Raw genomic sequence first — 27,020 nt, forward strand, 5'->3', positions numbered from 1 at the left:
GAGTTAGAGGCCTCAGAGGTCAACACACTAGTATTTCTACTTCAGCAGAGAAAAACGTACTTCTTCAGTTCAATTTTTTCATAAGTCTGAGTCAAGATCAACTTTTACATAATAAACTTTGTTTTGAGAAAACTGTTGGGGCTTTTTGTCCTATAAAATGTGGTACTTCTGAAGTGGAGAAATGGAATTGAACAAGAATTCTCAAAGACTCTCTAACACCCACAACCTGGTTTTACCCACATTATTTATTTACTTTTTTCCTTGCCCTTCCATTGACCTTTTCCCCCATCTTGTAACCTTAAAGCCAGCTACTAAATACTTGGGGTGGCAAGATTTCAATGGCTTATAAGAGACTAATAATTTTTAAAAAATGCTTGCTTAAACATTATGTTCTGCAGTATAGATTCTCAGTCGAGAATTGTGCCAAATTCTTAGGAACGATAAACACACATGCACACACAAACACACTCTTCTCTCCGGTACACGCGAGACTAAGTGGTTACTTGCACAAGACTGTGGAACCGGGAAGGCGTGGGCCCTAAGTGCATCCAGGCTCCGCGACACCGTGCAGTTCTGAAGGCCAAACCGATCTTCAGAGGGCAGGCTCCAGACATTCCCCAGCACTCAGGCCTCTGCGCGGAGGTGAGAACCCTTCCACACTCGACTGTGAAACTCCTGAATAGAATGTTTTTCTCCTGTGCCCTTACTCATGCAAAGGATAAGCACTTCACTGCTATGAGAACCAAAAACGCTGGAGCTTAAGCACCCTTTCAAAACCGAAGATGCGCTCTAGCGGTGTGTGCCATTTCAGCCGTCAGGCGGAACACGTACAGGAAAAGCTTCTGTGATTCTCCAGGAAAGGGAAGAGAAGGGGTTTTGTGTCCCTTCCCCCTCTCAGATAATTTATATTCTACTTTTAAGCCCAAATTATTTCATAGGTTATTCAATCTGGTTTTTTTTTTTTTTTTAAATGCCTACAATAAAGCTCTGATACAGTAAACTGGATTTCCAAAGCAGGCGAGCCAAGGGTCACACAGCAACCATGGCCCTTCCAGGCTGCTTCCACCAACACACGCATGCACACACGCATGCACAAACACATACATACACTCACACATACACTCACTCACACACATACACTCACACACACACATACTCACACACATACACACACACTCACACACACATACACAAACACACACATACACTCACACACTCACACACACACTCACACACTCACTCACACACAAAGCCGGATGCTTGCACTGTCCCGTGGGGTGTCTGCAGGGGGGAGCATGTGGATGTGACATGGCTTCATTTCCCTTCTGCGATGGTGAATCTGCTACAAGGCTCCTTAGTAAGGCTGGGCCACCTCAGGTGCTTTTCTTGTTCAGTAAATAAAGACCATCCCTGCTCCGGGAACAGAGGGCGGGTGTGCCGTTCGATTCTCGTAAGCCCTCGTGAGAGACGATTTTCTGTGGCAGAGCAGGTGATTCAACAAATTCTAAAGCCAGACTGGGTTCTCACACAGCCGTGCTCTGAGGATTTTACTCTGCTGAGGATTGATATGTGAGTGAGTTTCATGTCACGAAGTAGGGTAACATCTACGATTAGGCATCAATTCGAAAACTAGAGACGTGTCAGCTAGGCGGAGTCTCCCTGCAATGCTGTTTCACTGGATAGAATAAACTGGCTAGAAGCTCCATCCATTCCTGACTTCAGTACTCTTGTAGGAAAATATTTCTCCTTTAATTTTTTTTTAAGACAACAAAATATTTTGTTAGTGATCATAGGAATTCTTCTGGTTTCTTTCTCATGATGATTTTTAGTTTACACAACAGTGGCTTCTGTCACCTCAACGGCAACACCATCATCCTATCAAATGCGGTCACCCTGTAGCTTCGCCGTGGTGCCTTCAGGTTGCAGACGTACAGAGGACTGAGGACAGAGGTGGAGACTGTAGTCACGGGGGCACCCACAGGTACTCAGAGGCGTCAGCTGGCCATCCGGCTGCAGTGCACCGTGGACTCACACACCACCCATCCTACAAACTGCAATGCAGTAGACAAGGTCACTGTTGCCTACGAGCCTAGATGAGTCCTGTCTGGGACGGCCATGTTCAGATGCTATTGTATATTACAGGCAGAACAACATGGGTCATCTTTGTCAGGCTGAGCTGCATAGTTCATCTGCCTCACAATTTCAGCAAAGAGTTCATCCACCATTGTTTTACTCTTAGCAGAAGTCTCCATAAAGGGGCAGCCCCACTCTTCGGCCAAGGCACGGCCTTCGTTGGAGGACACTTCTCTCTCACTCTCCAGGTCCACTTTGTTTCCGACCAGGATGACTGGCACTTTCTCATACCTGAAAGAACACACATGCATTGTAGCGGTTAGTAAGCAGGGGAAACAGAGTCTCTCTTTTTCTCTCTAGTAAACGATCTCTTTGGCCGCATTAAAAACTACGTGCTCCAGTTGGCTTGGTGTCTACCTAGGGCATTGCGAAATTGCTCTCAGAAGGGATCGTGAGTGGGCTTTTCAAACGATGTTTTCAATTAATCAATTATGGATCCTTTAAAACCAATTATGCGTCCTTTCCAGATATACTTGGGGAATTACTCTTAGCATCTCAGACTGACTTCTCTTCATTTAAATGTCGTCTGTTCTGTGAGACGCACACTCAAAGTTTTAGCCAGTCATGCAGTCATTAGCATTGCTGGTAACATAATTGTTACCTGTAACAGGTTTACTATATTCTATAAGAATACAAAACAAACCATGTTCTAAATAGCTTCTGAAAACAACAACAACAACAACAACAACAACAACAACAGCAGCCGAAACTACAGTGAGATTAATCAGGATGAACAACAACAATAACAACAACAACAGCCGAAACTACAGTGAGATTAATCAGGATGAACAACAACAATAACAACAACAACAGCCGAAACTACAGTGAGATTAGTCAGGATGAACAACAACAACAACAACAACAACAACAACAGCCGAAACTACAGTGAGATTGATCAGGATGAAAAGAATCAAATACACTCTGTCCACACGGAATCAGCCAGCTGAAAGGAAAAGTTACTGATTTATTTTTTTACAATTTAAGGATTCAACTACAGCATATTTAGGACACAGGATACTGGGTACACTCCCCCACGTAATATCTGTACAATTTCATTGTTCTGTTGAGATGGTTCTCCCTACTTACCCTAAAGCCAAGTACATCCCCAATGGATACTTGGGGTTTCCTTTGGCAAGAGAGCAAACCAATGCCTCTGTGAGGGTTAACGCTAGAGTTTGGGGTGGTGGGAAAAACTATAAACCATGGTGTGGATGGAGGCTTGGCTTTCACCCTTGCCTAGGAGAGGCTGCAGGATAGAGCACAGCATTTCCTGATATCTGGTCTGAGCTCAGTCGGTAACGTGGAGCTCGATGCTCCCACTCAATGCAACAAAGATGCTGTCAAAGCCGGAGGAGACAGTGCAGGAAATCCAGATCCAGCAGCGCAGGACGGGCCCACCCGCTCCTGCCGTCACACTTATGTAAGACCACAGCTTGCCAAAGACAGTGTTAGGAAATCAGAAATCATCAAGAGATGGAGAGACCTGCCGAGGAGAAGCAAGCCGTGCCAAGGAAGGGATCAGGCTTGTGAGGTGGAACTAGGAGGAGGGAGCCAAAGCAATGGCGTGAAGTAGCCTCACACTGCCTGACAGGACAAGCAGAGATGTAATCTCAGAATGCTGGGCCTTATAGAAGATGCTAACACTAGCGGGAGGGGCTGGGAGACAGAGTCCTACACGAGAAGGTAAGACCTGCAGGGACCTGGATGCCCTTGGGACTCGGATGAGAAGACATGGAAAGAGGGGAAGCCCCATGCGGAGGGAGCACAGCACAGTGCTCTGTGTACAGCTGTGGCGATACGCGACACAACTCCCCAACCAGACTGAGACGTTAGCCTCAGGATCAACTCAGCTAGTCATGGGGACTTAGTATGTTACAGTCTTTCAGGTGCCTGCTTGTGGGACTGCGTCTAAAGCACTCTTAAACCCGAAGGTTAAAAATCACATCAGACATGGTGGCCCAAACCACAATCAACATTTAATGGATGAGTGCTTAGCACTGCTGTAGGAACACATGGAAGGCTGATCTTTAGCAGAGCTATCAAAGTGCACCTGAGGGGTGGAGTCAGTCCTGTGGGACCAGAGCAGCTCCTGAGAGTGCATTCTGACTCACCCAAGTGGGAAGGATGCACCGAGAGGTGAGGAGCGATACCTTCTACACACAGTGTGCGGGAGGCTTTAACTCCGTGGGTGCCATGGGCTGCACTGATCAAAGGCCTACGGTGTAGTAGCAGTGGAATAGTGAGAGTAGGCAGTAGAACCTTGGACCATAGACTCTGTCATCCATCGATCAACATCTATAAGAGCCTACTACGTCCTACACACTGCTGCGCCCACTTAGGATACACAACAAAGATGGCTGCCCTCATGCTGACCTGAGCCTAGCAGAGGAAATGGGTATTAACGATAAAGATAAGTAAGTTAAGGTTTATTAGAGACAGAAGAGGAAGGCCAGGGAGCATGCTGGGGGCACAGGCACCATCGTAGGAAGGGTGGCACAGGCTTCACTGGGGAGGTGTCATATAACGTTAATTAAGTCAAGGCGTTAGGAATCTGCCACAGAAGTATCAGGGGAAGCGAGATATGAACTGGGTGTCAAGAGCTTGTAGGTCTGTGCCTGTCAGTTCCAGGGAGAGCACATGGCTTGTGGGGTCCACCTGTACGCCCCTCCCCCACATCCCTGCTCAGGCTTGCAGTGCAGGTCACTCAGGGACGGAGGGGGTGCTGGAAGTGACCTCATCAGACGCCGGCACTTGGAGCAGCTGGCATTATTTGGAGGGCCACACACTTTGTGAGTAGGTGGCAGCAACTACTCATGTTTGATTCTCAACACAGCCCTGCGGGTTTTCTTCATTTCTCCTTTCTCGGAGGACACCATTTGGGAAGAAGTTGAGAATAAATACCAAGTTCCTGAACCCCTGTTAACCTGCATCGTGAAGGGGATGCCGTAGCCGGGATCAGAAGGTGGACGATTAGTTTGTTGGTAGACTGTGGGAGATGTTTGTCTTATTAACATGAATTTACATGCTTTTGTTATATTCATGAGTGTGATTATATAGTGTGTGAATAAATAAAACTGGCTCTTGTAAGCAGCTGTGCTTAATGGATTGCACAGAGCACTGCTTAGCTGTAGAATGCGGATGGGCTTCTCAGTGCAGCAGCTCTGTAAACACCGATGGCTTGGAAGCACTGACTGTGCTCATCAATAGGCTGGTTTTGCTTCATAACTGTCCTAATACGTGTGTTTACCTACACTAGGTTCTAGGAATGTCTACGCCTGGTCGGCCATTGAAAGCACTTGAGAAGTTAAGTACTGGTTCCTGGACCCTGTTCCAGAGCTACTGAATCTGAATCTGTGGTATCACATGTATCTGCACATACGTAATGCATCTATACACACACAAACTCTGCACACCAACTCTGAGCTTCAGAGATGTGAGGAACCACCAGACTCGTCGGCAGTGCTGACTCAAACACCACTGTATCCTTACCACCTACGACTTCATTGCAGCAAGTCTAAAACAAAGGCTCTCTTCTCTTCACACACTCATCGAGGTAAACGGTAACGAGACCTCTGCAGTCAACCTCCCCGGTTAGTCCCGCTAATCTCCTTTTGAGGATATTATACTGTAGCACTTTAAGAGAAGGGCGTGTCTCATTGGGATTTTGTCAGGCTCTTCTTGGCCATAAGCTGGTTGGAATAAAAATTCTCTTTGAGTTCAGAGGAGAACCAGAAAGGCTTTTCTTAGTTCCCTCGTTCAACTTTCTTCCCAGTGTTAAAATATCAAAATCTCCTATCCTAAGAGGGCCTAAGGCAAATGGCAAATACTCACAAGTCTACCACTTTGAGGCCGCCCTTGTCAGATGTCTCTGCAGTGTTCTGGACACCTTCCATGACACAGAACTCATGCTAGAGTTCATTCTATAGAACTGTCCTTCTGTCTGCTCGCTAAATATGAGTGTTAAGAATTCAGAGCTGAGGGGATTTGCAACCCCATAGGAAGAGCAACAATACCAACCAACCAGACCCCCAGAGCTCCCAGGGACTAAACCACCATCCAAAGAGTACACATGGAGGGACCCATGGCTCCAGCCACATATGTAGCAGAAGATGGCCTTGTTGGGTATCAATGGGAGGAGAAGCCCTTGGTCCTGTGAAGGCTCGATGCCCCAGTGTAGGGGAATTTCAGGGCAGGGAGGTTGGAGTAGGTGGGTGGATGGGGTAGCATCCTCATAGAAGCAGGGAGAGGTGGGATGGGAGGAACCAGGGAAGGGGATAACATTTGAAATATAAATACATAAACTATATAATTAAAAAAATGGAGAAAAGAAAGAATTTAGAGTTTAAAAGTCTGCTGTGTTCAGACCTGTGATGTCTGCATTCACTCCCCTTCACAGGTCCTAACTTCTGTTTCAAGAGGAAGGAACTTTTCTTGTTGCAAAATGGAAACAGGTTTTCTTCCTCACTTCTTTGCTCAAATCAAACAAGGCATCAACATTTAAACAAACAAACAAACAAACGCAAATTCCCTCCAATATTTAAGTAGGAAAAAGGGAGGGAGGAAGGGAGGGGGAGGGACATGGGGGTGGGTACTGAGACTGGCGGACTCTTAATCTTACTTGTGAGAAGGAGCACCATAATTGTTTTGGTATATGAACTTCCAGACTTTTCCTGCTCATATATATTAACAGAAGCACACCTTTTCATACAAAGAGATCATACCATTTAGTAGTTTGTTTTTGGTTAATATTATGGAGTTATCCATTTCAATAAATGACAGCACATCATAATGGCCAAACAGTATTACACTTTACAGGCAGATGCATAGATATGATACGCATATATTCACATGTATCACATGTATGTATGTATACATGTATGCATGCATGTGTGTGTATGCATGCCTGTATGTATGCATGTATGCATGCATGTATGTATATATGTATGTATGTATGTGTGTATGTATGTATGTGTATCTCCTAAAACTGTATCATAATTTACTCTTTTGTCACTAGTGTCACTTTTGGGCAAACATAATCAGCAATCTGATGACTGTACTTATAAGTGTAATTTCAGAACCAAAAGGTACATAAACTGTATATTTTAAAAACCCCTATGTATGCTTTTCTTTTCTTTTTAAAGCCTTTGAACTAGCAAAACCCATTGGTTAGTTCACCAAACTGATGTGTGGCTGCACACACAATTTCCAGTGGACGGCTGGGATTTATACCAGCGCTCACACTGCTGAGTGTTAAGGGTAGGCCACCCCCAGGCCTGAGGCTGTGCTTGTCCAGCACTGTGCTGGGAGGAGGGCAGCTAAGCAAGGAGCACACCTCCTCTAAGCTCATTTGGTCTCAGCTGCCTCCCCATCCCCAGCACTCTAATGGCTTTCCCTCTTCCTCAGTCCTTTGCTCTGACTCTTGAGGGATTGAGTGCACACTGAACTTGTATGTTGAGAGGTGCGATGTAACATAAACAAGATGACACTAAGAGTGTTTAGAGCTGTCTAGGACTCCATGCAATTTACCTAAGCATCACCTTTGTTCACAGAAATTGCGAGGGTTGACATGGTACACTCCAGTGGTGGGAAGAAGCTCGAAGGCATTTTCAACATAAAAAGCCACCCCAGCACCATGACAAGGCCAAGGTAACAAAAGCCCAGGAAAAATTCAGCAAGATACAGAAAACAAATACTCAACTGTTTTTCTAAGTAAAAGAATCAGGAAGAGGGCCAAAGGGAGTGGGAGGTTTCCAGTTCTTCCCGTCTCTTTTTATCTAGTTGTTTTGTGAGAACCCTGTGCAGGGCAGAAAGCTAAAACTCTGAGAGAAACGCCCTGCTTCTGGCCAGGAGAACAGGCTCTGTGGTCTGCAGGGTGTGGAAGGAATCTCTGTGGTCTGCCATGTAAGTTCACAGGAACCCAAAGATGCTGAGTGCCAAGACCTCAGCTTAGGAGTCCCTGAGGAGAAACACAGGACTTCAGCACGAGGGAGGGGCTGCGAGCCGCAGGGCTGCCCTTCAGGATTCCTTCAGCCCATGCATCTAGCTAGGGATAAGGTGTGTTACTCCACTGAATGAACGTTAGACCTCAGTAAAAATAGTCAGAAGCAAGAAAGTTGGTAAAATAATTAAAGTTCTCATTCAAACAGGAAAGCAAACAACCTTCAGGATGAACGGAGGATGGACAGACAGACAGACACACACACACACATACACGTGGGGAATGGTGTTCCAATAATATAACATGCATAATTAGGTTGACAGTTTCTTATTTAGCTGAATCCTGCCAATCAATGTTAAATTCCACTGCTATGTTGCTGAATTGGTATCCTTGAATAGGGAAGGCCAGCATTAGAGAACAGCCATAGAAATGCCAACATAAAAATGACACTAGTTCTGGAAGTTTCCTTACGATCACATCTACAAACTGCACCACAAATCTTTAGGAGACCCAAGATGTTGCAGTCCTTCAAAACCAACATGAAGAGGAGAAATGAAAAGAGGGTGGTGGTGCACACCTGTAATCCCAGCACTTGGCAGGCACAGGCAGGCAGAGTTCGAGGCCAACCTGGTCTAAAGAGTGAGATCTAGGATGGCCAGGGCTGTACAGAGAAACCCTCTCTCTCAAAAAAAAACCAAAAACCCAAAAATATTTTTTTTTTGGTAAAATGTAGCTATGATTGCATTCAATCTGGCCCTTTGTCATTAGAAATGAAGATAATTCACACCAGGAATGTGAATCTATGAGGAGATGTCTGTGAGATGTTTGCAAGTACCAGCCGGAAGCCTTGTCATCAGAACTGAGTGGGAAACCAGAATCAAACCGGATGACTCTGCTAAAAGCAACACACACACAGAGATACACACAGACACATCACATACACAGATACACACAGACACACAGACACATCACACACAGGTACACCATACACATATATAAACACAGGTACACCATACACATATATAAACACAGACACACCACACACAGATACACACAGACACATCACACACACACAGATACATACAGACACACCACACACATACACACACACACACACACACACACAGATACACCATACACATATATACACACAGACACACCACACACATACACATATATACACACAGACACACCACACACATACATACATAGACACACCACATGCAGATATACTGTACACACACACATATACACACAGACACATCACACACATACATACAGATACACACAGACACACCACACACATACACACATATACACACAGACACACCACACACAGACACACACAGACACACAGACACACCACACACAGACACACACAGACACACCACACACATACACATATATACACACAGACACACCACACAATACATACATAGACACACCACATGCAGATATACTGTACACACACATATACACACAGACACATCACACACATATACACACATATACACACATACACACACAGACCACACACACACAGACACACCACACACATACACACACAGACACACCACATGCACAGATATACAGACACACCAAACACACACACACAGATACGCACACACACAGATATACACACATCCACACAGAGAGATACACACACACACACATACACAGACACACACACAGACACAACACACACACACACACACACACACACACACACACACACACACACACACTGAGGTAGGACACAGCGGTTGGCCAGAGTCAGACATGGTGCTGAAATATAACACGTGCATTTCACCTTTAGTAAGTGTTAGATTTGAGATCTACAGTTAAAAGCAGGCTAACTGTTGGATTTGACCAGACCGAGATACCTGCTGGAATGGGAGCAACTGTGTCTCCATTATACCAGAGTGCATGCCTTTCTGCCCCATGTCAGAAAGAACACCTTTGTTAAAGTTGCCCCTAAATAAGACGAGTTTAAAGATGCGTGGAACCATGAAGAGTTAAGGCATTAGGGATTATGAGCAAAGGAGCGTTTATCTGGGAGAACACTTTTATTCTCATGAAAAGACTTTAATATATTTCTCTCCTCTAAATCACTAATCACCAGATCCCCCATCACTACCACCAAGAACAATTTAAAGCCAAAGCAGTCACGAGATGTGACAGCTCATGCCTTTAACCTTAGCCCTGGGGAGGCTGAGGAAAGAGGACCACCACGAGTTCAAGGTCAGCTTGATCTAGAGTGAGATCTTACCTCCAGACACCCAGAAATCAAACAAGCAAAAATGCCAGATTTCAACAGTTCTCATTTCTATAAAACAAAGGTTCTGACAGAAATGAAAACAGCCATACACCACAGTAGGTCGGCCTGGTCCACTCTCATGAGACTGACTGCTCAGGTTGTGAAAATAGATTGTTAGGTTTGAAGCAGGAAAAGGAACAGGTGAACAATGGGAAAAGAAAAAAAAAAAAAAAACTGTGAGTGAAGGGGGAGGTGAGGCTGATTACTCTACCACACTGCCAGGGCAGAGTAGCAAGCAGAGAATGGCAAATGGCTGATATGTGACAGCGCTGGCTGAGCCAACACGCATGTGAGAACCACATGCAGAGTTACAGGAGACCACTCGGGGCATGACAGGGTGGGTGGTAAGCCAAGGCTGGAGGTCTCTGGGACAGGATGTGAGGGTCTGTAACAGCCGGCCCAGAGGAGCGGTGGTTATGGGGACAGGCTGAGCAGGGATTGCTGGCTGGGAGAAAACGCATCCTGCTATTTTCACATGCTCAAACCCTTCATCTCTAACACCACTCACTCCTGGGCTCTCATCTCTACCTGGCCTAATCTACTTCTCACACCTCTTCCTCCCGTCTACACCAAGTCCATGGTAATTACAACACTGCTTTTATGGGCCACTCCCCATCCCTACTATCCTACAACAATGTATGGCGGCTCTGTGGAGCCCGGCATAAAGGCTAACAGTCAAGGTTGGCCATAAGTTAAAACTGAGACAGAGGGCGGGCACAAGGCAGAGACATGGGTTTGCAATTAGAGGGCTGCAAAGGCGTTCGTTCCCTTGGATGTGCTGCCTGCCCTCTGAACCCAGGGCTCTCTCTCGGCCTGTGAAACAGAAGTATCAGTGTATAATGTTAACAGTGATGAGAGCGACCGTGCTACTAACAACCAGCGTCTGAAGGCTTGGTCTAAGCCGGACTCTGCACCCGGCAATTCACCCGAGTTATCCATTCGAGTGTTATGGATGATGTAAAATACTACAGGGAAGCTAACTATTGGTCTCTAGGTTCCTTCAAACCATCTGTTAGCAAGGCAGTTCTAGACTCTTAACTGGAGTGACAGAGCTATAAAAATACACCCACCCTGTTGCTAGGTATCTTCCCTCCTGTCTCTGGCTTACACTCCCTGGCCCAAGTATGACAAAATCTAATTTAGTCTAAAAGTCATTAATTGCTGTGGAAAGGAGTTAGAAACATAAGAGACAATATTCCTTTTAATCTATGCAAACTGACCATCTAGTATCTTCCACAAACAAGTATTTTTCCTTATCAAAGCATCTCTTTCTCACGGCACACTGCTGTCACAGGGTATGAACTACGTCTCTGACGTCATGGTAAGACAATCGGGACACGAAAGAAAAGAAGCAGCTCCCCAGTTCTGCGCAGTATTAGCTGTCATTAAAGCCGTAAGCCAGCAGTCATTTCCCACCAAGAGCCGTGGGCAGCGGCACTGTCTGAACCACAGCTCTGCCCACCCGCCTCTGGAATGCTACCGGATGCTTACAGGCACCGAGAGAGTAATGGTGGGGTGATGGACTTCACGTTAGAAGTTTCCTCATGAAGTTCATGCTGCTTTGGGTAACAGACATGCCACGAGGACAATGTTAACAGACAGTCTTTCTGGGTGTGCACTCCCTAGAACGCTGCTGGCTTTATTGAGTCTTGCAGCAACTGCTTGACTTCTTGAGGGTCCCTGAGATTTGGGGGAGCGGGGGGAATGGTCAAAACCGAGCATGGAACGATCCAAAGGGACTTATGTTCATACGCTCAACTAGCTTTTGCTGGTTTTTGTTTTTTTTTAATATATTTTGTTCCCCCCGCCCCATATTCCACGGTGCTAGATATCAGGGTGGAACCGGAATAACAGCAAATACACGGAAGAAGCTTTCTTATTAACATCCCGTTAACTTAAGTTAGACAGTGGGTACCTGCTGTGTTCATGAACAGCAGACACAAGAGGTACACTAGATGGCACGAAGCAAACATGGAGATTTACACACACACAGATGTTCCTATGGATACTCAGCTTCAGCGTGCTTGATATCCCTTTAAAAATCCATTAATTAAAGATATGTTTTTATTCGCACGGGTGTTCTGCCTCCATGTATGTCGGTGCGAGGGTGTCAGATACTCTGGACTGGAATTGAGACAGTTGTGAGCTGCCACGTGGGTGCTGGGACTTGAACCTGGGTCCTTTGGAAGAGCAGCCAGAGCCTATGTGGGGGTTATGCGCCTGTGAACGTAGGTACACAGAGAGGCCAGAAAACAGTGTCAGGTCTCTTAGATCTGGAGTTACAGGAAGCTGAGAGTTGTCTATTATGAGTCCTGGGAACTGAACTCAGGTCCCCTGTAAAAGCAACACCTGCCGAGCCATCTCTCCAGTCTCTAAAATGGAATGATCTTAATAAGATTAAGTATGATCTTCAAATGACAGTCCTGCCTGAGCAACCATAGACACTAGGTAAACTCCAGATGGCAGGGGTGGGGCCACCTTAAAGAGCTCAGGTTAGTCCACTCCTTCATATATCACTCACTCATCTTCAGTCAACACTTTTAAAGGGACAGCTGTTTTTAAACATTTAAATATGTTTAATTAACATAGTTAATTAAAAATGTTAAATTGACATTTAAATGTGTTTTTAAATGTTTAAAAAGAAAAACAAATAAGCAAGGCCAAAAGCCAAATCCTACCCTAAGCTTCGTGGTTTCACGTAACCGGCTTACTAGACTTCACATCGTTGATCGTGATTTGGGCAGCACTCCAGAGAAAGTTTCTTGTCCGACAACACATTAAATGGGGTCATTCGGACGTGTTCGGCTAAGGTGGGTGGGACAGTCACACTGGTAAGAATGGTGGGAAGAGAAACCCTCTTCCCTGTAGTGGCAGGCTCTCCACATGAGTTCCCAGAAGGAGCAATGGGCTTCCCAGGGGGCCTAGGAACCAAGCTGAAGCACCTAGACCATTTATAATGGGCCCCTATCCGGCTGAGCACCACTTCTGTGTACTCCAGCCCAGACTCAAAAGGAAGAATAATAAACGTTATTTCTTAATCGAAAGCGTATTAATGAGTCTGCAGCCATCTTTAGTCTAGTCTACTTGATCTGGTCAAAACCAAAATGTCCTTCTGAAACTGAACACATCTCTAACTCATGAGGATTAACGAACAATTGCAGTATGGAGGCTGGCCACGTCAGAGGCTACCTCACGTCACAAGGGCCTGAACTCATCTGGATGTGCAGAGCAGAGCCTGAGGTCAGGTCAGGGGCAACCGCGGGTGCATGCATCTATGTGTGCATGAATCTATCACCCAGACTGGGTGCTTCTGAGATGGAGAGGACTGTGCAGCACAGTAGGTATAAGCCTCAAGAGCCCAGGGAAGCAGACATGTTGTCACCTGTGGGAAGGGGACAGATCCTCCAGTAGTGCTTATTCAAAGGACGTGCCTGCCGCTGAGAGCAATGGAAGAACCCTCCTTCCTTGTCATGCCCTTCACTGACGGTGTGCTTGGGTAGCCTCAGAAGTAAACGCTATCTGCCTGTCACTACCAAGATACTGATCTGTCAGACAGGGATGGGGACACCAGCAACCCTGGCTGCTGTTGGGGTGATGTGGCTGCTGAGTGGGATCACAGCACACTTGCTTAGCCCCTGAGTCCAGCTGGAGGCTCCCCTAGCAGAGCCCTGCAGCAGCAGCTCAGCCCAGCAAGGTCCTCACACATCCTTTCGGAATAATAACAGAGCTCCAGCTCTAGTCAGTGCCAGACTACCAGAACCACGCCTTCTATATCAACGTTACTATGCAAAGGCTGAGTGGAAAGTCACTGAGAATCCTCTCAGCCCTTGCTCCTGAAAACGAAGCGAAACTTCAAACACGAAGTCTGGGTGATTTCCTAGTTAGCTCTCAAGCATGTACGCCCTTGTTAGTTAATGCTGTGGGCTTTCATGTGTGTATCATGTGACTCTAGCGAGCCTTCAGGCACGCATATAGGTAACTACGGGTCTTAACAATGGACACCTCGCCCTTGAGTTTACTAACCAGGCTTACTGCTTACTGATGGCTTAGGTTGGGTTAAACCGTTGGTTGTCAATGCCGGAAAAGTGAACAGTGTAAGAAAACAGGGGTCACTGGGAGGAGAAGGAAATTTCATCTTGGATATAAACAGTGACCATGCATTATGCTCTGAATGTTGAGCCTAACTCCATCCCCACAGTGAGAACAAAGATTCGAGGGACTTTAAGGGGTGAGTGGCTGCCCCCGGGAAGAGGCGATGCTAGCGACATTAGAAAAGGGACATTCGCTTTCTCTCTGCCAGTTTCATGAAGATGTGCAAGAGGAGGCATCAGAGAGCAGGCCCTTACCAGACACGGAATGTTCCGGCACCCTGATTTTGGATTTTCTAGCCTCCAGAACTGTGGGCAATTTATTTTTATTGTTTACAAATCACCAGGGCTGGGATATTTTGTTATAGCAGCTCCAATGGACTAAGGCGTTTACCAAAGTAAACATAATTATTACTCCTACAGTCCATTTGTTGAACTTTAATGAGTCAGAATGAGCAAAAACATTTACCAAGAAAGCTGGCCTGATAAAAGCAATTTTTCTGGTGGAAGATACTTTGAAACCTGAAGATCAAGTGTTTCAGAGTCTGAGCTTCTGTACAAGGTGGAATTGTCAAATACATATTCATTGACGGTACATTTCCGCACATCAGCTAAAGAGAGTACCCTGTATTTATCCTGCATACTGCCCTGGGCATGCTATGCAAGTGAGGTGGCTTAAGTCGTGCTATGTGATATTGACAGTGATGATTTTTATACAAAGTCAGATAAAACTTTTTCTGGGATTGGTTTATTAAGAAAAATCTGTCAACACTTTACTATATATAACCAGCCATGAGTGTTAAAGTTATTGTTACCATGCAGTGCTCTTGGCATTCATGAAAAGATCCACTATCATCTCCAACCTCTCAGGAGGAGAAATGTTACTTAGCAAACACTAGTATTTTATGGTGATTATTTTTATGTATCTTTTTTATAATTAAAACACATATAATACAGGCTGCTACAATTTCTTTTCAGCTAAAATGTCTTTGTCACCAGAGTTAAGTTTGCAAGGGTCAGGCAAAGACCCAGAACTCAAAGCACAGAGGCCTACAGTGTACGTCGTCCCATCACAGGGCCTGTAAGGCTGAGACAGAGAGCAGGCCATGGCACCGTGGATCTGCATTCGCTCCATGGTGCGCCTAGACAGTTCCCCAGAAACTGAGGCCGGGTCACATCCTCTTTTCTGTGATTTTCCTTGAAACTTTGTTATTGGTATTTTGGGACTGTTATATAAAGAGTGGTTTTATGCTCATTATTTTAGTTATTTATCCTATCCACATTGCAGATGCGGAAATTTAAATAGAGAGAAGGCTGAACAACCAGTAAGAGCTGAAGTTCAGTTTTAACCACAGCAGCACTCACTGTGTCATGTATATGAAAAGGTACGGTCACTATGCACAATAAGATGTCATATTTGAGAATTATACAGACTACTTGAGGCATTCATTGAAAACTGGAAGATGGGCATATTTAGAATCTATAATAAAATAATGACCAATTACAGAGGAAAACAATATTTCATTTACTGGGAGCCATAAAGACATCTGGTAAGGAAAAAAGTATTAGTATTATTAATATGATACAGAATTTCCATTCGGCTCTTAAAGTAAATGTGTCAAGCGGAGGCTTAGACTGCTCCTCCTGGGCGGTTTTACTGAGTGATTTGATGGTATCAGCAACCATGGCCTTTTTACCTGTTTGCTGAACCAGTGCAGCTGACCCTCCCAACTGACCCAGCCACTCGATGTAGGTGTGGACAGACAGTTCTGCCGTCACACGATTAGGTCTGAGCACCAACTACAGGCTGAATACCTCTACTCTGAAACACACGGACCAGACACACTTCAGGCTGTAGATTTGGGGAGGGTTGCAGTATCTTGTGGATGGGACCCATGTCTAGACATGAAATTCCTTAAGTACATCTTAGACATACTGTCCCCAACCAATTTACACAGCAGCTGTCGTGTAGCTGTGTCATGTGAAGTCAGGTATGGGAGTCTTTGCACTGAGGCATCGGGCTGGGGTGTAGGGTGGGGAATATTTCTGGTTTCAGGTAGAATTTTAGGTGTAGCTGCTCATCCTGTACAATATGCCTTGTTCTGCTTTAGGTCTGGAACAGGCAGGGGGTTATCTTTCCTCACTATATGAACAAGATTACACGACTAAACACCAACTCTCCCTCTCACCCTTAAATAAGGTATCAAGGTAGGGAAGTAGGAAAACCAGGAGAGAACTGTCCCAAAGCATTAGACAGTTCCAGCTAACATTCCTGGAGTAAAGTTATCTAAGGCAGTCGTCTTCAAATCATGTATGATGAGAGCACTTTGGTGAGGAATGAACCAGAAACAACACAAGCAACACAGCGAGATTAAATGCTCACGGGTTCAGCCCTGTGTGTCTGTCCTGCTCAAAGGAGACAGTGGATGGGCCCTGGGTAAGAAATTGAAAGCAAGGGGTTGGGATTTAGTGGTAGAGCGCTTGCCTAGGAAGCGTAAAGGCCCTGTTCGATCCCAGCTCAAAAAAAAAAAAAAAAAAAAAAAAGAACCAAAAAAAAAAAAAAAAAAAGAAATTGTGAAAGCAATTCCTGAATGGACTAAGGGAAGTAAACAGACAGTGTTTTCATTACCTCCAGAGTCTTAACCATATAAAAGTCATAAAGTCATTGTATTTCTCCTCAAAATACCATTTTGGTATGTCTTTATATCATAAATGTATCCTAAAATAATAATGATGATGATGATGATGATGATGATAATAATAATAATAATAGTAATAATAATAATAATAAAAACCCACAATCCACCTGTGCAATCCAGTGACTCTTTCAACATTATAGACAAGAATGGACAACTTGGGTATGCTTACTTAGCTGGTGGCAATCAGTCTGCTTTAAACCGTGTTCTCACAAACACTCTTTAGCAACACGTGAGCTAGGACACAACTTCAGCATTCAGCATTTAGCTGCATCAAATTTCCAGTCCTGACATGTGGCGGGATTTCCCAAAACCATGACCTTAATAAAACATACCATAACCCCACTCTAACTCACATGCTTCCAAACACCCTCTTTTACTAATAACCTACTAGTTAAATGGAAGATCATTTAAAACTAGACTGGATTATAGGAGCAACGGTGCCCACGGGACACCAGAGGCTGACTGACTAAAAGCCCAGGGCCAGGCGCGAATTCTTTCTTTTAGATGTGGGCTAGTGAAGTCTCACTGACCAGGAAACACTACGAGATACTGCCACTGGTCTTGCTTACCCTCTAGCACTGGGCTGAGACCTTAACACTGCGACACTGTACCCTTGAGCTATAGAACATGGTAAAAGCAAGCTGGCACGGCCTGGAAGCTTCGTTCCTACTGGCTAGCTTTCATGATGCTGGAAGGTGATGTGCAGACTACCAGAAGAGAAAAGTAACCCCCAATCTCACCCAGCTATGAACCCTGTGAGCCACAGCAGTGACCACCCAACAAGCCACACCCACTGCTGTGACACTGAGATGTTTCTGATTGCATGTAAGTCCCACTCCACAAGATGAATCCTTTTCCTGGCACCATCATGGTGCCAAGAATCTATAGAGAGACAGGTCATAGACCCTACAGGAGTACCTGCTGCTGTGCTGCTGGACGGGTATGGGATTAAACCTATGACGAGTGACTTAGTGCTGTGCCCACAGATCGGTGCACCTCCCAAGGCAGTAAATGGCTCGCAGAGGCCCATGGCTGGCTGAGGCGCTGCGAGTAAGACACTGAAGAATTTTCAGCCTTTAAGGGAATAAATATTCCTCCTCCTCCTCCACCACCACCACCAGCACCACTGCCCCCCTCCCTTGCCTCAGGGGTCACTGCAGAAAGAGGAGGCAGAAGTGTGTTAGGGCCAAAGGTGGTGGCAGATTATAAAGACACAGTGCTTGTCCTCTGGAAGCTGTAGAGTAGCTGTGCCTATGAGCTCATTCATAGAAGCTGGGACAGAGCGCACAGAACCTGTGCAAACCTAAGGCACAGCAAATCCCAAACGCAGACAAGGAGGCTGGCCCAGTCCCGCCCCCTAACTGGAACCCCTGCAACTGTTAGCTGCCAGGAGTGGGAGAGACAGTTTTCCCTAGGTTAACTATGCTCCAGTGGAAAACCACACATCCTAGAACATTCAGGCAGCACAGACTGGTTTCAAAAGACTTGTTGTTGTTGTTGTTGTTTTTAAAAAGGACACGAAGTTGAGTGTAGGAATTGGGGTACACCTGGGAAGGGTTAGAGGAGGAACATATGAATGACTGATAAAACTAACTTCAAACATTCAGGCTGTTTGCTTCCTATTAGAGTGGCCACGCCGCTGGAATAAAGGTGACACTGTTGGAAAATTAGGCCTTCTGGTTCCAAAGAGATCTCCATCTTTTAAAAGTGCAAAGCTAAAAACAAGACAGAAGTACAAAGCTAAGCAATTCAGGGTTCACCACATACCATTATAAAATTATAGTGACTAGTCTCAAATAGCTTCAAGTTCTTTAAATGTTACAGATACGTTTGTGTTTAATTTGCATACTTTAATATTATATATTTCTGTATACTACAAAAATGCCACTAAAAGGTGGGGCATGGTGGCATACACCTTTAATCTCAGCACTTGGGAGGAAGAGGTAAATGGATTCCTGTGAGGTCCAGGACAGCCTAGTCTACATAGTGAGCTCCAGGACAGGGAAAAAAAAAAAAAAATCCTGTCTTAAAAAAATTCCTGTAGAAACACAAAATCCTTAGACTTGATCCTGAGAGCCTATCTGACTCAGGTGCTATTATTTTATTCCTGACTGTTGAGATAATGAACTTACTGACTCAGCTGGGCTGGCTTGTGAGGAAGTCCCAGTGACCCATCTGTTTCTGCTTGGTTTACAAGCATGTACAACCACACCCAGCTCTCCCAGTGGGTGCTGGGACTGAGTATGGCCCGTACTGTACAGTGGGCATTTGCCTGTACTTCCTGCCCAGACTTTACCTTTATAACTGCCCTCTCAGTAAGTTTTAAATCTTGCTGTAAAGTCTGGTGTTCTCATAGTCAAACTCCAATAGTTTTCCAAACAGAGTATTTATAGCTTGTACATCATTATCCTGGAAAACACAAACACACAAGAAATCAGAAGATAAGAATAGAGAATCACATTTACAGAGGAATCAAAACACGGCTTCGAACCCTAGCGTGGACTTACACTTTCTTCCCTAGGGCACAGGATCTGCATAGAGGACTGCAGAAAAGTTGTGCATAACAACAACAACAACAACAACAACAACAACAACAACAACAGTCTTGAAGATCAAGTATAAGGTGCATGGTTTTGTGTAACAGTCCTTGCTTAGAAACATGCATAAATGTGAACTATCCTTCACTCTAATGTGCTATGTAATCTCCTAGAGGTCCATGGCCATTAAATCACCCAAGTGTTATTACTGCCGGCTCTCCTGTTGGTTGGGCTATTTTCAAACATTACCAGTCCCTCTGATCTTTCTTAATGTTAATTAAGTTTAAAGATTCCAATCCTAAGAGAGCCAAAAAAAAAAACCAAAAAAACCCAAAAAACAAAAAAACAAAAAAAACCCTTTTGTATCATAATAGTGACATTATGTTACAATTTTACAATTCGGAAGAAAACAAGTTTCCCTTTCAAGAAGAAAGAGGAAACAACCAACCACCAAACCACCTTTGGAACACAGTGAGCAAAACCAATCTTAAAACGTTTATTATGTGACGCCTCGAATCCTACGGAGGGAATACAGCATGGTGTCTCTAGTTAATGACAGTGTCAGACACTTAAAAGGCCTGCTAAGGAGATACACTTAAGTATTTGGATCCTGCAAAAAACGACAAGGGAGGAGATGGAGGGCTTGGACACTGTGGCGGTCTGGTGACAGTCAGGTGATGATGGTCTACCAGTTTGTGGGGAACCCCAGACAGTGAGATCAAGGAGAACTGAGCTTTCAATGGGCGAACTGTCTGAGAAGTATTTTAAAGTACGTTACGTTTGTAACTCCCCAGTTCCTCTAATGGAGGATACAGGACCCAGAACCCTCTCCTCATTTCTGTAGGTAGCAGTGTGTCCTTTCATATCGCTGAGGTGTTTAATGCTAATACTCTATTCCCTAACCACATTCCTTACAGTTCTTGAGTTTTGTGTTTAAGCAGATCAACATTTCCCATTGATCTTTTCCTATGTTTAGTTCTTCTGTCTTTGACTGACAGGATTTAGTGACCAACATTTCATGACACAGAGTCATTAATTTTTAAAAGTGACTCACAACCATTAGGCTCTTTACCTTGAGAGCCTCACTTTGGATTCAATGTTGGCTACTGTGAAGGCCTGAACAGCCTGTCTCCAGTCTTAGTGGCTTTGTGGCTTGTGTTTAGCACAATGTATGCAGTCTTCATTGTTTGCCCTGTGACTCCCCAGCCCTGTCCTTGACTACGCATGTTTGTTTCTAATTTCTATTCCCAGCCACATCTATGCTAGTGCACTCTACACAGCAGGGGCCGGCCATTCTCAATCTGAGCTCTGCAGATGATGCTGACTTCTTACATTCACACAGAACCTGACCTTCAAGGCCTTTCCAAATATTCTAATTATCAGACACAGTTATTTGAATGGTTATTGTCTGAGCTGAAGCAGTGCCTCCTGTTACTCCACTCTAATCTCACTCACCCGTGTTCAAATGTGAAGGGCACCTTTGACCTTTCCCTCTCCCACAGCTTGATGACTCCATTTCTGACAACCTTACAGCCCTGCCCCCTTTCTCTAGTCAGCCTGCTAGCTCAGTCTCTATAGATCATATACATACCAAGCTACACTGCTCAAGCCTAGCTCAGTCTCTGTATACCATACAGATACTAAGTTACACTGCTCAAGCCTAGCTCAGTCTCTATATACCATACAGATACTAAGTTACACTGCTCAAGCCTAGCTCAGTCTCTGTATATCATATAGATACTAAGTTACACTGCTCAAGCCTAGCTCAGCCTCTGTTTACCATACACATACTAAGTTACACTGCTCCAGACTGCTAGCTCAGTCTTTATATATCATACAGATACTAAGTTATACTGCTTAAGACCACCTTTCTTCATAAAACAGTCTCCATCACCATTATGCCATTGACCATCTCATCTCTGTTCCTATTTCTATAATAGGGCTAACTAACCTTCTGTTGTTAAGTTTTAAAGTATGTTACCTCCCCCTGGCTCCCACCACCACCCTCTCCCTGCCCACGTCTGTGTAAGTCTCTAGTTTACTTGTCTTGGTCTCTTTACTCAGAACCTACCTTGTGCACTTCCCATGCCAATTCCTCCTGCCAGAGGACATCTTCTCTGACTTTACTCTTCACCTGACCTCTGACCTCTTCCTCGATGACCTAATTGGAGGCACTCTTGCACAAAAGTATCTCCTCCCTCTGCAAAATCAACTTGAAACACTAAGATGACTGTGGAAACTGAGTCCAAATGCTTTCCTTTCTGAAGATTACTCTGTTGCCATAGTTTTTGTTGTTGTTGTTTCCTGTGGGCTGTTTGCCACCTGGGCGTAGAGCTCAGTAAGAATGCTTGCAAACCATCCCAGCAAAACCCATGTAACTATACCACAACAGCAAAGGGAAGAACAGGGTGCCTGCCTCCGGGCTGTTCTGTGGCTGAGTGGGAGTCAGGTGTGAAGACAGTTAAGGGAATTCATTCAGTTTGGTAAGAGAAAAAGGGCTTCTCTAAGTTGGGGACATCTTTCAAGTATGGGTGAAGAAATGAGTAGGAATTAACTCTGCAGAAAGACAACAGGTTCCAAGGCAGGAGAAGCCAGAGAGAGACAGAAGTTAAAAAGAACGTGGGGATGCTGGTGGGGAGGTGCATCTGCATGGCCAGCAGTGGGAGGCAGAAGGGGGAAAAGAGCATGAGCACTTAAAGTTCATATGAGCTTTATCCTGGAACGGAACGGTATCAAGTCAGGACCACCACTAACCCTGAAACAGGTAAGAAGGTAAGATTATGAAATCAGTAAGGATTCTAAATATAAGTGCTTAGCATTCTGTGTGTGTGTGAGAGAGAGAAAGAGAGAGAGTGAGAGAGAGAGAGAGAGAGAGAGAGAGAGAGAGAGAGAGAGAGAAAGAGAGGGAGGAGGGAGAGGGGAGAACAGGAATGGAGAAGTGCTTTCCATCTATGCATCAGGACCTAAGCCAGGGCCCTAGAGCCTAAGTAAAAGGCCCAGCAGGGCATCTGTAAACCAGTATTTGAGAAGGGAGAAATGGGGGCATCCCTGGGCTTGCTGTCCCACCAAATCAAGCATGCTCAGTAAGAGAGTCTCTCAAAAACTAAGGTAGCATGCTCAGGAGAGGGGTCAGGGGTTAAGAGCACTTGCAGCAGAACTGAGTTTGGGTCCCAGCCCCAACATGGCATTGTACTATACCTACAGTTCCCTGGAGGCCTCTCGTCTTCTTCTCACCTTCATGGTATGTGCGGTATACATGTGTATTTGTAGGCAAAGATTCATACACATAAAATAAAAATAAATACATATTTTAAAAATGTGTTGGTTTGAAAAAGGATGGCTTCCTGGGCTCATAAATTTGAATGCTTAGGGAGTCCCACTATTTGAGAAGGATCAGCAGGATTAGGAGGTGTGGTCTTGATGGAGGAAGTGTATCACTGGGCTTTGAGGTTTCCAAAGCCCATGCCAGGTCCTGGCTGCCTCTCTACCTGTGGATGAGGTTGTAGGTCTCAACTATTTCTCCGATGCTACGCCTGTCACCATGCTCCCCACTGTGATGATAATGGATAAGTGTTCGAATCAGCAAGCAAGTCCCCAACTAAATGCTTTCTTTTAAATGCCTCTATCATGGTGTCTCTTCATAACAATACACCAGTGACAAAGACAATGGCTCAGTGGGCAGAAGTGCCTGTCACAGTGAGTCTCCTCCCAGAACCCACACGGGGGATGGTCAAGTTGCCCTCTGACCTTCACGTGTGTATCACAGTACACGCGTCATGGCCTCCACACACATAGACACAATAATGAAAAATGTTTTTAAAAAATGAGGTTCAGAGCAAATGAATAAGACACACGTCAACCTTTGGCCTCGACATGAATGGACACACATGAATGCATGTATGTACACATACCTAACTCAAAAGAAGACAAGGGCCCATTTTAACTAATTTTTTAAGCGAAACATTCTAGAATGTATTAATCCAGTGAGAAGCCCCATGTCTGTTGCCATGTGTGTCACGTGTTCATTTCCATGCCTTTCCCCCCATAAGATCTCCCACACGGGAAGCTATTTGACAAAACCAAACCTAGGACTAATTTATATTGCTCTTCCACCTCACTGTAACAGGCAAGAAATTTCGAACTGTGATTACAAATATGAATTATTTCCTCTAAAACTGTAATCATATGTCACAGGTAAAACCAACAGAGGTCAGGGCGACACACCCAAAGAGTGATAGAAAGGACTTCCGCTGTTTCTGTACAGCAATGACTGCATGTGCACCCCCGTACGCGTGGCAACATGTCATCCTCATGACACTGGGAGGGGAAGCTTTCACAGAAAAGGAAACCCAGGCCTATAAAATAAGCAAGCATCTCCTTAAACCACATACATCTAAAACCCACAGAGTCTACGATGGTACCCATGGCAACAAAGCACTTAGATAATGTTTAGTCATAACGGACTTCGAAGATCCAGCACAGCAAAGTATCTGAATACGTTTAATACTGAGTGGCTTGTTAAAATGGTAATATTTTATAGTTAGTTGGTTGAAGAAATGTATCATTAGCTGAAAGGCAGACCTGTGTAGAAGAGGCTATGTGGATTCAGAAATCTTAAAAGTTCTCTTTATCAGTTCTCTATATCAGGTCATGGGTGAGGTATCAAGCCACAGCATTTCAGTTATACCAACCGCACCCTGGCACTTTAAATGCCCACCCCCACACTCTTATATGTCACATGTAAAGCAGACAGCTGGCACACCATGAGCAGAAGACAGAAGTACTGGGTACTTCCTAAAGCAACTGGCTAGTTAGGGAACTGGTCCTCCCAAGAGTAGAAAATGCACTAACGTGAGAGCTGTGCTTTACACCTGAGAGGAGTCAAGTGCCCCCCACTTCAGGTCTGAGTATGTTGTATACACTGTACTATAGTGTCCAAGCTGGACTGGGCCCTTTTATGCCAGCACTCCATTGGCAGAGGCAGGAGAATCTCCGTGGATTCCAGGTCTGCCTGCTCTGCGTGGTGAGTTCCAGGACAGTCAGGTCAACATAGAGAATCTGTCTCAAAAAAAAAAAAAAAAAAAAAGGGCCCAAGAGGCTCTTATGACACAACATTTACCCCACATAAAAATGCTGCTCAACTCCACTCAGCCCATTACTGCCCTTCTTATATCAAGAGCTGCAACTAGTGAGTCTGGGTGAGTGGAATCTTAGTCTGTTGTCCCGGGTTGAAGTATCAACAAACTGCTCTAGTAAACAAAGTAGCCATTATTATAACCGAGAGAGGAGCTACACAAATTCACCAGAAGCTGCAACATGGTGTGGCCCACCCCGTTGGGGACCTCAGCATGCTGGTTCCTGCACAGATGAGCTGACACGAATTAGGGTGTGAAGGAGGGGCAGCTGGAGCAGTTAACATGAACACTCAAGTATCTGGGAGAAGGAACTGAGGAGAGGACATTTCCTTTGGTCTCTGTACAGGGTTAAAGACCCACCACTTGCAAGGAAATTTTGAGTATTCCCTGAATACAAATAACTTGCTCTGAGCTCTGAAGTGTGTAAACCCCAAATGACTGATAAATGTGATTGTTTCTACTTAAACCTTCAATGGTGACTTCCAATGTAGCTACAAGTAGAATAATTTTGGAAGACCCTCAGCAGTACTAGTTTATAAGGACCAGAAAAGAACGTTATCAGTAAAGAAGAACTAGAAAATCTTGCCAAAATTCTGTAATAACATGTTAGACTTCGATATTTAAAAGGTTGAGGGTAAAAATACATGGCATCAACTTAAGAGAAAACAAACACTGAAAGCATTCAGGTTACTGCCACATGCAAAATGCATTCTTTGAACAGTTTACATCAAGAAAAAGCGTGTTTGCTCTCCCCTCCCCCCCCTCCCCCAACCCCTGCACTAACTTTAAATTAGCTGATACACAAGCCACAGCTCATACTAAACTTCTGTTTGGTTTCCAAGAATAGCCTCCTTCCTTTTTTTTTTTTTTTTTTTTTTTGAGGGGTGGGGTGGGAAGGCTAGCTTTTCAGAGAGGAAGAGAAATGCACTCTTTCAACGTAAATGTCACAAGCGTGTTTCTATATGCCAAACCTCCTGAATGTTATGTGGTCTTCGAATTATTTGCCAATGTGCCTTTAAAGTTTTGCACTAATTCATTTCTGCCAACCTCCTGACAACATTTAATCTTTTCCGCGACAAGAAAGGGCCCCTTAACTAGTATTGACACTGTCACAAGATATGTACGTGCGAATTCTGGCTGTCAAACCTCTGAAGGGTGGATTTAAGCGCGCGCTCACTCTGCACAGGCGTGCCTCCACTTAGACAGCTCCCCTTTCCCTAGCGCCCACCTACTCATCCCTTCTCTCCTCGCAAGTTTGAAACTTTGTTTTCTCTGGGGTCCAGAAGGAGCGCTACCAATGTCCTAGAAACAAAGGGCTGAGCTGGGGGTTAACGGGATGCCCAATTTTACTTGTGAAACAAAGCCCGCAAGTCTGAGCCCCGGAAGGAGGTGGTGTAGCCCGGGCGAGCCAGGGACCGGGATCGCCGCAGCCACCGAGCCCCCGTGCGCCCCGCTCTGCTCACCGCTTCACGCGGATGATCTGGTCCCGCATGGGCTTGATATCCTGGAAGCTCTGCTGGTTGACCAGGCTGTAGACCAGGATGAAGCCCTGGCCGTTCTTGATGTACAGGTCCCGCATGGACGCGAACTGCTCGGTGCCCGCCGTGTCCAGGATCTCCAGCACCGAAGGCGACGAGTCCACCTCGATCTCCTTGCGGTAGAAGTCCTCGATGGTGGGGTCGTATTTCTCAATGAAGGTGCCGGTCACGAACTGCACGGTCAGGGCGGATTTGCCTACCCCGCCCGAGCCCAGCACCACCACTTTGTACTCGCGCATCGTCCCTGCGCGGCCGCCGCCGCCGCCGCCGCCGCCGCCGCCCGCGACATAGACCTGCGCCCGCGCGCCGCGCCCGGACCCCGCGGCCCCGCCGCCCTTATGGACACGCCGGCTCACGGCCGCGGCAGCTCCCTGGGCGCCGGCAGCGGGCTACAACTGAGGGAGCAGCGCGCGGCCCTGTGAGCAGGCCAAGCCGGAGGACGATGCAGCCTGGAGGGCGCCGGCAGCAACGGAGCTCGAGCCCGAGCCGGGCCGCCCGAACCGCGGCCCCGCAATGCCGCCCGCCCGCCCTCGCGCCTCCACGCCCAGCACCCGCCGCCGCTGCTGCTGCCGCCGCCGCTTCCCTAGCGCTGGAGCGCGCGCCCGATCCCAGCCGCAGCGCTGCCGGGGGCGGAG

General features: G+C 45.6%; 1 protein-coding gene across 1 annotated transcript; it reads right to left on the reverse strand.

Moving 5' to 3' along the window:
* Positions 1 to 1,219: 1,219 nt before the first annotated feature.
* Rap2a (RAP2A, member of RAS oncogene family) lies at positions 1,220 to 26,651 on the reverse strand. Its single transcript, XM_032917790.1, has 2 exons — positions 26,311 to 26,651; positions 1,220 to 2,364 (listed from the first exon to the last, which is right to left on the reverse strand). The coding sequence occupies exons 1-2, from the start codon at positions 26,622 to 26,624 to the stop codon at positions 2,127 to 2,129; spliced, it is 552 nt and encodes a 183-aa protein (XP_032773681.1). The 5' UTR covers positions 26,625 to 26,651; the 3' UTR covers positions 1,220 to 2,126.
* Between the last annotated feature and the right edge of the window lie 369 nt (positions 26,652 to 27,020).

This window comes from Rattus rattus, chromosome 12 (assembly GCF_011064425.1).
Source record: "Rattus rattus isolate New Zealand chromosome 12, Rrattus_CSIRO_v1, whole genome shotgun sequence".
NCBI lineage: Eukaryota > Metazoa > Chordata > Mammalia > Rodentia > Muridae > Rattus > Rattus rattus.